This window comes from Hermetia illucens, chromosome 6 (assembly GCF_905115235.1).
Source record: "Hermetia illucens chromosome 6, iHerIll2.2.curated.20191125, whole genome shotgun sequence".
Taxonomy (NCBI): Eukaryota; Metazoa; Arthropoda; class Insecta; order Diptera; family Stratiomyidae; genus Hermetia; species Hermetia illucens.
In genome coordinates, this window is record NC_051854.1 from 23232294 (window position 1) to 23242726 (window position 10433).

Below are 10433 nucleotides of genomic sequence, written 5' to 3' on the forward strand. Positions count from 1 at the left end.
TCTAACAGCTCTGCTGCAATTAAGGGGTAAGTCACTAGAGTTGTAAGGTGCAACTCCGAATGGAATCCGGCCGCGAAATAGGTGTAACCACAACCAGCATTCCACAATTGATTAACTAAATGCGTAATATTGAGGGCGAAATCTTGGAATCTACTTCCTATCTGATACCGATTTCCAGGTCGTGAGTGTTTATGTTTACTTCCGAAGCCGCCGTAAGAATAAAAGGAGTACTCGGCAGAGTGGCGCCTCATTTAAATCCAAAGAGTTCCGCTGGTACCGGAACTCGCACTCAAAGCAATGTGCACACATTCCAAAAAATCGAAGTCAATAGATCTTAATAGACTGTTTTATTATTTTATTATATTAACTGCATCTGCACTTCATTCCAGACTTTCAAAAGTAAAACAATTCGAATGTATCCAACCCAGTGAATTGAAACTTCAGACTTTGATTGCACTCGATAGCACCTGGTAATCTAATAATAATAAATAAATTAATCTACACAAATGCATTTGATAAGGAACCTCACGATGATCTTCTTGTTTTCAAATAACAACAAGCCTATAATTTACAACCTACAGTTGGAAGTGTATTTTTAGTGATTTTGTTATCGATGGATTACCTAGTCGTGAAGTAGCAAATAATTATTTTAAAAATTAAACCACATTAGTTGCTCACGCGACCTCGACTTTTGTGGAAACACTTTTGTGTCTTCCTGGCTCGCAGTGCAAATCGTAGGATTTTTTCAATTCGTTATCAAAATTTGTCTATAGCATGCATTTTCAATAAGAATCGGAAATCTATCTTTTCACGTTACAACCATGAAGTGTGCCAGTGTTGAGGAAGAATACCGGAAATATCCGCAGTTACAAAAAAGTGAAGTAGAAAAATTTATAGAATGGTCGAAGCAACAGAAACATTTACCCGATATATCCGAATTTTGGGCGTGTTGCTTCCTTCATGCATGCAAATTCAGCTTGGAAGTGGCAAAGCAAACGTATGACCTGCATTGCACTACAAGGACTGTCTGCCCGGATTTTTTTTCATCGCGGGATATCTTAGGAAAGGATATGATTGACACTATGAATACAATGTAAGTTACATCAATATATATAAAGTTATATCAATATCATAAAGTTGGTTGTAATATCAAAACTCATCCAACGGATGCTAAATTTGAATCGTTGCGACCTAGGTTTAGTTACACAAATCAATATTTCCATTAATCATAGTTAAAGATAACTTTGCTGAAGTAGATATGGACGTTAAATTGATAAAGTTCTCAGATAATACTTTCCGATTGCCATTGTTATCGATTTATATTGTCGCGTTTCCCAGTCCTTAAAGTCCATTGTGCTTGACTCTGATCTACGTTTCATATGCCTAGAAAGGACAACATTTTCGATATCTACTGAATGGGCCAATCGTTTTCGGCTAAGTGGCTAATCAAAAACCATCACCAGCATTGTCCAGGGCTGAAGCAAGTCATCAGAGCGGCCCTGGGCGCAATGTGACCAAAGGTGGATGCCACGAAACCACTATATTTTTAACCAACCTCAATCTAAGGACTACCCTAAAGGACCCCGCCAAGTTATTTACTTAGCACCCCGGTCCAAAGCCCAGGTGAAGGGGGAGGGTTTAAAGCAACGTACTTTATACTATCCTCAGTAAACATAGAATAGATGCCATAGGGAAAAGCGCTTGGACCGCGCAATTAAGGTGGCGAGCGTGTAGTCCATTTTGCGGTGACCCATCACATTGTAGTTATGTCTCATCTTCCTACATTTTATAGCGGGAACAGTAAAACGCAAATCGACTATATTCTCATAAGTCACTGACACTTTACCTCCGTCACTGACTCCAAAGCCGTTCCCTAGGAGACCATCGCACCACAACATCGGCCGTTGATTGGCGTTTTGCGAATCAAGCCAATAAAACGGTTTTTATCATAAACTGGACACTCGGGATGGTGAGAGAGATCTACTTTGACTTGTGAAAAGTCGACAATTCCACCTGTCAATGCAAATTAAGTCGAGGAAACAACGAATGAAATGAATGAAATCGGGGTAAGCCACACGGCGACACCGCATCAAAGCTCTGGAAAGTGAGGAGCTGCGACCCAACACTGTGACTCAGCGAATTCTTCAACAAGTTTATCGAGGAAGGTAGAACACCATCTGACTGGCAAGAAAATACCACAGTTCCAATGTAAAAAAGAAAGGTAGTCTAGCAGAATGTTCAAAGGCGGATTAAGCCAAGAGGACAGGCAATGATAGTCGTTTTGCGATTGAACCCGCCGTAGCCCGTCCCAATCTGAATTGCTGACCGCCACGACAGTGCAGGAGCTTTGTAGTTTTGCAGATTACTAACTATGTATGGAAGCTCTCACTACACCTGGCAATTAGAGAAAAGTGCGTACCCATCCAATGAGGGGAAGGGGAAATTGACGGTCCGGTACAAATAATCGGCGTCGAAACTGCTGATCGTATGACGTTTCGATATTTAGGTGCTCCTCCTGCTACAGCGGTTCGGTAATAATCTACGCTGACCACTTCAGCAGGTTCGCATAAGTAGTGGCGAATGAAGTGGACTAAGAAAATAAATCAACATCCGCCCCTACTACGAAATTACTACGACAGGGGCAAGTGCAGTATCACCCCGTCCCTTGTGGCACCAAATATTCGTGTTCGAGTGTTCCCCGCATAAAGCGCACGTGACTGTACGGGTTGCAAAGAATGTCCCGACAGCACAGTTTTGAGTGGCAGAAACAGGACTCTGCGCCGGATATGACCTGTCATGCCACCATCCCAGGCATCCATTTTGGGAATGTCACCGAAAAGGAGGATCAACGAGCCGCAAACAATGAAAAAATCTACAGGGGTCTTGGCTTGGATCGACTGCAGAATTTCTGGTATAAAAAGTCAACCAGTATACATAGTATTTTAGCACGTACAATTCCTCATTGCGGGAATTATCTACCTTGTCCTTGAAAAAAACATGATTACTTGCTTGCCAATCCTCTATAAATTCATAACGTCCGTTATTAGTGGAAGAATTAGTGCGTACTCTGAGACTAACGACATTCTATCCGAGAAACAGAAGGCTGCCAAGTTGGACGGAAGGGCCGCAAAAAGTAAATCGATAGTTGTAGGATAGACAACTAAAGGCCAAGGATATCCGTTTAGTAGCTTTATTGATTACGCCCAGCTCTAACAACGGTCCGCATACCTGATTAATCGATGTCCTACGTCGGATCAATGCTATATCCTAAACTGGTAAAGTTTTTAATGATCGTCATGAATAACTTGTGTACCACCTTATCAGTGTAATTAGGTGAGGGTAACAGCACCTCAAAGCCCAGTAGAGGCAAGTTTTTTTTAAAGGATACATTGAGTCCCCTTTAGTCTTGTAGAGCACTTTCATGACTACTGAATCATGCCAGAATTGGTGATTTCAAAGATACTCCGCTGTTTAAATTGCTGCGGCGTTGGAAGCTAGCAAGCTGAGCAGGGAGATCTTCAATATCTGGTACAGGCACAAATATATGTGCAGGTATGCAAGGACTGCCGAGAGGCATTGAAAGGACCAACGAATCTGCGAGGCTCATCCTGGACGGAATCTTCTAATGAAATCCTGGAGCTGCTGGTTCAGATGCACTTCCCCGTCAGCGAAGAGGAGGGGTGAATCAGAGCCTTGCTTGGAGAGTATGTAGTTCCAGTGGTGCAAAACTATCAAATCGGTAACAACCGAGGATAAAATCGGCTGGGCTATAAACAGTTTCTCCTCATATAATTCGCCAAAGATTGGTTCTGTACTTCAATATAAACTATCTGGGTGTAATCCGGGATCCGAAGCTAAAATGGAAGTTGAACACAAAACTGCGGATTTAGAAGATCTGTATAGCCTTCTATGCCTGCAAGAGGACCTTTCTAAAGAAATGGGTCTCCCGTCGAGGATGGTTCTCTGTTGTCAGCTGTGGTACGTCCCATCCTATCGTATGGTTCTAATGTATGGTGACGCTGAGCAAAATAGATAGAACGAAGCTTAATAGGATTCAATGAACCGCGTGTGCAGATGGTACCGGTGCTCTGCAGTCCTACCCTCAATGTACTCCTCCTAGACCTCAACATTAAATAGGTTGCAGTGCTATCAGACTACGCGAGTCCGGATGCCAGATAGCAAATCGGACTGGCTCTAAAGTGTATTACAGCACTTCATTTTATTACACTTGTCCGGGATTATTATTCAGATTTAACTAACTCACAGCTGAGTCCTCTGATGTCCGATTTCCAGCTATGATAAATGCGACAGAATTATATGTATACTGTTCACTCCATTGTGGGGGTATACACTGTCTTTTTTCGCCGGTTTTTTTTCCTAACTGGTCTTCAATGGGACAGAGCTTCAGTTTCCAGGATTCGAGATTGAGTTGTTATAGGCGAGCCAAATCCTCGTTGACTTAGCGCAAGTGATGAGCGGGCGCGTTACCATGCATTTTTGTCTTCGTCAGATGGGAAGTTTCTTCTGTATTTCGATGTCGAACCCGCCCAATTATTCGGCATAGTAGTGCTTTCCCTGGTTTTAGTTATGGGGGTCATCCCGAAAAAGCGCTATAAGCTCTAGCTGACTGCGGAAACTTGAAACCGGATCAACGAGCGTGAGGAAGTGAAGATTTTTACTGAAGGGGACGTGATGCGATTGAGTGCTAGTGTCGCGGCGAATCCCGGGAAAAAAGGGGGAAGATATTGATTATTGTACTGATCAGGGCCGCAAGATGTAACATCATAAAATAACTTGCAAAATTGCGAGAAAGAGCAATGTTTTGAGAGCAACAATTGCAGGGGTATTTACTCTTCGTTGCAAAGATGATAGCTGAAATTACCCTGGAGCGAGGAGGGGCATTCCAGAGAAACTACTAGCAATTATTTGAGCGACATTTGACGCCGAAAAATTTTACGTGCTACATCGGGATAAAATTCCTGAGGAATTCAAATTCAAAAAGAAATCCGTCATTCTCACACCTCAATTACGTAAATTAAATCTGCTTTTGGTTTTGCTAAGGATGGCAGCGAGCTCGACATTTTTTGACGTATTGGATCGAGAACGACATAAACAGAGCTATTGAAGGTTTCAATGAGGTATTGTTATCAGCGTTCCTCCTCACAGTTTACAAGCAAAGCAAAGTTAACACTTGAATAACCTGACGAGATTCAACAAAAAAATAAACAAGAAATAACAGTAGCTACTAAAAAAACTGAAGAGAGCTCTTAAACTAGACCGAGATTCAGATTTTGAAACATATTTGAGTCATTTGTCCTCTTCAGTAGCGTCTGATTATCTACTTTTGAGGGCCATTAAATGAATGAAATGCCCACAACATGAACCTCCCATAAAACTGGGCGGGAAGTGGCATCGGAAAAGGTACAGCAATTCTACATTGTTTGAAATCAGTATTTACCCCCATCTACCACAAACAGATGTCCATCTTCCTAGAGTTACTTCTGAAAGATTTCTCCAGATCATCTCCACAATAAAAAAAATGTCAACCCGAATAAAGGTCCAGGTTATCTCATTTTGGGTAAAATGTAAAAAATTTCGTTAAATACAGGATGCGGCAGATTACTTCCTTTTTTCAAAACTCTATGCATCGGAAAATATTTATTTATTTTTTATAATGTAGGTACATGTCTAAAGTTTTTATTTACATTGTTTTGAAGATCAAATCTGTTAGGTGACGTCCCCCATTCTCCATACATTGCGTAAACCGATTTCTGGCGTTTGTCATGACTCTTGTTAGCATAGCAGGTGTTATGTTAGCAATTTCTTCTTGGATGTTGGTCTTCAAATCTTGTAGGCTTCTTGGACGGTTCACATAAACACGGGATTTCAAAAAACCCTATAGGAAAAAATCACAGGGGGACAGATCGGGAGAGCGTGCCGGCCATTCCAAATCGCCTCTAATTGAGATAAGGCGCTCTGGAAAGTGTTCCCTCAAAACAGCCATCGATGCTGTTGAAGTGTGTGCTGTTGCACCGTCTTGTTGGAAACAAGTGTCCCCCAAATCCAAATTTTCTAGCCGTGGGAAAAAAAATTCTGTAGCATGTTTACATACCGGTCCGAATTCACTGTCACTGTAACCTCATTTTCCTCAAAAAACCAAGGACCAATAATTCCAGCTGAGGAAATTGCACACCACACTGTGACTTTGGGTGAATGCAAAGGCTTTTGATGCAATTCTCGAGGATTTGTGTCAGCCCAGTAGCGCATGTTTTGTTTGTTAACCGACCCACACAAATGAAAATGGGCTTCATCGCTAAAAAAAACAATAGCACCCTCGGGAACGACATCAAAAAGAAGCTCACACGCGTTCATCCGAGAATTGAAGTCACGTTCTGAAAGTTCCTGTACTATCGACATCTTATAGGGATGAAAATGAAGATCATCACGAAGAATTCTTCTCACAGAACGATCGGATAGTCCAAGGGCAGATGCGTGTTTGCGCGCAGAACGCCGTGGCGATCGCAACATTGACGCTCTCACTGCTTCAATGTTCTCAGGTGATCTAACGGGCCGAGGGACTCCAGTTCTTCCTTTTGTCGCACTTGCAGTTTGTCTCAATGTAGTGACCCATGTAACAATTGATTTGCGGTCTGGGACGGGAGCCAACGGGGCTAAATTAAAGCGATTCCGAAATGCACGCTGTGTTGCAATAACCGAACATCCGCTTGAAAAGTAAACCTCAACGGCAAAGGCACGCTCCTCACTATTCCAACGCATGATGGCGACTGAACCGTGTCGGGACAAAACTTTACAGTATCCCCTCTTGAACGAGACCACTAGCGCTCCGCTATGACATCAACTAACTGAGTGGCGCGCATTTTAAAAAAGGAAGTTATGCTGCCGCACCCTGTACGAAATGCAAGGAACTCGAGGAGCGACAAACTCTTCTCCCTATTCCCATTCGAGTAAAGTACAAACTCTTTACGTCTCGAGACCATTATGAACTTCTGCGCTGTACCTTATTTTCTCTTCAGACCTAACTACCGACAATGTGACTGACATGTCATTAGAGAGGTGACAGTTTCTAATGACGTTGTTAACATGTCTATGCACCCTCCCTTGGCGATGAATTTCCATTTTGTATAACACGGCAATCTCCTTTCTTAACTTTTCACCTCTTCTTAGGTGGAAATACCCATATTATAAATAATAATTTTTATTTAACTCTACTTTTAGTGCTTTCTATCCAATACCGAAAAAAACCTCGGAAGGAGACAAAATTTTTATTATAAAACTATTGGATGTGGATCCGGGAAAATTTAACTTTGCACATTGTGTGAAATTGTACGTAATTTAGTTAATTAATATATGCATAATTATATAAAAATTGCAAAAAAAATTTCTCTAAAGGTGTACTATGTGCATCGAATTATGGCAATATCAAGAAGGAATAGCTGATGGAATTATACTAGTGTTTGATATGAAAGGTGCGCAGTTTGGACATGTCACCCGCATCCCCCCATTTCAACTAAAAAAGTTTATATTCTACTTACAAGTAAGAGAACATAATTGATAAAAGGTTAACTATTTTATATGAGTGCAATACTTCCTTATATCTGCGCAGAATGAAAAAATCTTTTATCAGAAAGTTATTTTCAGGAAACCCCACCAGTACGTTTGAAGACTATACACTTCATAAATGCCCCTTCATTCGCTGACAAAGTTGTGGCATTGATGCGTCCTTTTACGAAAAAGGAATTATTGGAACAACTTTTGCTTCATTCAAAAATGGATACGTTTTATAAATGCGTCCCAAAAGACTTACTTCCAGTAGAATATGGAGGAAATGGTGGAAGTATAGATGAAGCCTATCGTTCGTATCTAAATTCTTGACCTCAACTATTAAATTAATAATAATTACATATTCTTTTCTACAATCAATAGCACAAATTTACGCTAACGCCAAAGAAAATAGAGAATTCTTTCTTGAAGAGGAGCGCACTGGAAGGACCAATGAAAAGCTACGCGAAGGAAAACCAAAGGATGCCTCTGATCTGTTTGGAGCCGAAGGAAATTTCAAGAAATTGGAACTCGACTAGCTTAGATATTGTTTGTGAAATTGATCTATTTTAAATACACATCACTTACAAATAATAAGATTTAGTGCCTTTTCTTGGGGTCAGAAATTGACAATCGCTTAATTTTAGAAATAAAGCAAATAATTTCAAGTAGAAAATTATTTCTACAGATCCTATTAGCAGCACATATTTGGAGTCGACAATGATTCTGTTCAAAATGTGAAATACTCATCAACAAACAGAAGCTAGAATGAACATACTAGGATGCCGGAACCTGAAGGTAAGAAGTCAGTGCCGTACTTTCACCTGTATCACGTGAATAAAGCGGAATTACGTAAAGGATAGTTAAGACTGGCACAATCTCGGCTCGTTGAAGGATGGTTACAACGACTACAGAAATTTTGGGCAGCATACCAAACGCAGCATGCTTTGGTACTCGCCGAGATGACAATGAAACCAGATCGACATAGATCGTACCTTGACGGTTTTGAACAACACGAGGACAAATATTTGGAGTTATTTACAGAGTTTAAAGATGGTATCAACCGGTACCAAAATAACAACAGCGTTAGCGAATCTGTTCCACCGGAATATAGCAGGATCCAGCTAGAGCGGTTGATGATTCCTAAATTTGACAGGCATTACAGCCAATGGCGAACATTTTACGATTTGCTCCCAACAATTTTGGACAAGAACCAGGAGTTGCGGTTAAATAATGCAGCATTGAAAGAAGTATCTAACTGAAGAGGCAGCACACCCCATCCAACATATCAAAAATTGGAGTCTCTTTAAAATTGCGTCAACCACAAAAGGAAAATACCATGGAATTGTCTACGCATGTTTTACAAGTTGCCAGTAGCTAAGGAAGAACAAAGTTCCAGAATTAAGAAATCTGTCGATACTCTGGAAGGTTGACATTAAAACAAAGTGATGGAACATATTGGTAGTATTTCCGATTACTCAGAAGTTGGACTAAGAGGAGGCAACTCTGGGAAACAGAACAGTTTGAACGGCACGATAAAAACAGTCCTCCTCTGGGTTCTCAGTCATAGGAATATCAAGGCGAATCAACAGGCAGCTGGCAGGCAGGGCTCTGCTCTTGGCATTCCCTTGGTAGGCACAGTCTGCGTTCCATTGAGAATAGTCAATAGTGGAATCTACTCGCAGCACTTAACACCCTTGCAAATGCGTATACGGTATGCACGGGGAAGTAGCCTATAGGGAACAATGCCCCCAGACTCGGCATACTTTACAATTCACATTGCCGAAGCTGCGGGGCAAAAGCAGAAACCATCAGGCACTTCCTTTGTGGTTGCTCAGCTCTAGCAAGAGTCAGGCTGTGAGCGTTAGCTAAACCATTATTTGGGGATCTCGGAAAGATCTCTGGTTGTGGTGTTATCCTTCGTGAACGCAACGGCGGACTCTGAAGTCAAGCTCCCACACACTTGCCTAACCTCAACAAGCCGTCGCAAATTCAAACGTCTGGATAAGTGTTTGGCTCGATTTGTGTAGGTTTGGAAGAAATTGCAGCCGATCCGATGGAGTATTGCTTTTTTTGGAACAATTGAAAAAGCACGTTTGACCATAAGGTAAAAATCAAGTAGCCGATGCATGGAGTCGACTTAGCAAAGTCTGTCCGTCATGCTTAACGTACTTGCAAGCATGCCAATATGAGTTCATCAATGTATTTATTTATTTATTTATTTATTTAATGAAGACAATACACAGAAAAGAAATTCCTTATTACATATTGTCCTCAGAGGGGGGAGCAATTAAATGGCTTACCTTACGCTTAAGACTATAGAAGGAGGGAGAGCCAAAAGACCCAAGATATAAGGCGTTGTAGGACCGGCATAGCCTCGGGATCGGGGAGTGGAAGTAAATCTCAAGCTCTGCGAAGAGTGCTTCAAAAATGTTCGCACTACGTGTATTACGAGAGGCTCCGCGGAAAGTAATATCCGAGTTGACAGAGCAGTCCATCAGGCAATTGCAGAGTTTGAAAAGACTACACATATCAAGGAAGATACGGCATTGCTGCAGGGAGGGGAGATTGAGGGTGCGGAGTCGTGACGAATAATTAACCCGTGGAAGGTTTTTCTTTATAGAAGAGGGTCCGGGTGAATTTGCGTTGTACAACTTCAAGAGCGTGACAGTCACGGATGGGGAAGGGGGACCAGACTATACAGTAATTTTTCTGACAAGGGAATTGAAGAGTTTTAAAGAGGAGTGAATTGAGGTAAAGTTGGAGGAGGAATGTTAAAAGCAGACATTTTGGAAGCTCTATTGATGATGTCAACGCAGTGGAAATTGAAATGAAGTTTGTCGTCGAATATTATACCTAGGTCTTGGAAGGAG

General features: G+C 41.5%; 1 protein-coding gene across 1 annotated transcript; it reads left to right on the top strand.

The window, feature by feature from the left end:
* Positions 1-649: 649 nt before the first annotated feature.
* LOC119660364 (alpha-tocopherol transfer protein-like) lies at positions 650-8157 on the top strand. Its single transcript, XM_038068872.1, has 5 exons — positions 650-1093; positions 7237-7344; positions 7411-7555; positions 7660-7873; positions 7945-8157. The coding sequence occupies exons 1-5, from the start codon at positions 822-824 to the stop codon at positions 8097-8099; spliced, it is 894 nt and encodes a 297-aa protein (XP_037924800.1). The 5' UTR covers positions 650-821; the 3' UTR covers positions 8100-8157.
* Positions 8158-10433: the final 2276 nt, after the last annotated feature.

Coding starts and splice junctions, on each gene's coding strand:
- LOC119660364 (XM_038068872.1), top strand. CDS start 822: ATGAAGTGTGCCAGTGTTGAGGAAGAATACCGGAAATATCCGCAGTTA. Junction 1,094..7,236: donor ATTGACACTATGAATACAAT/GTAAGTTACATC, acceptor CTCTACTTTTAG/TGCTTTCTATCCAATACCGA. Junction 7,345..7,410: donor TTTGCACATTGTGTGAAATT/GTACGTAATTTA, acceptor ATTTCTCTAAAG/GTGTACTATGTGCATCGAAT.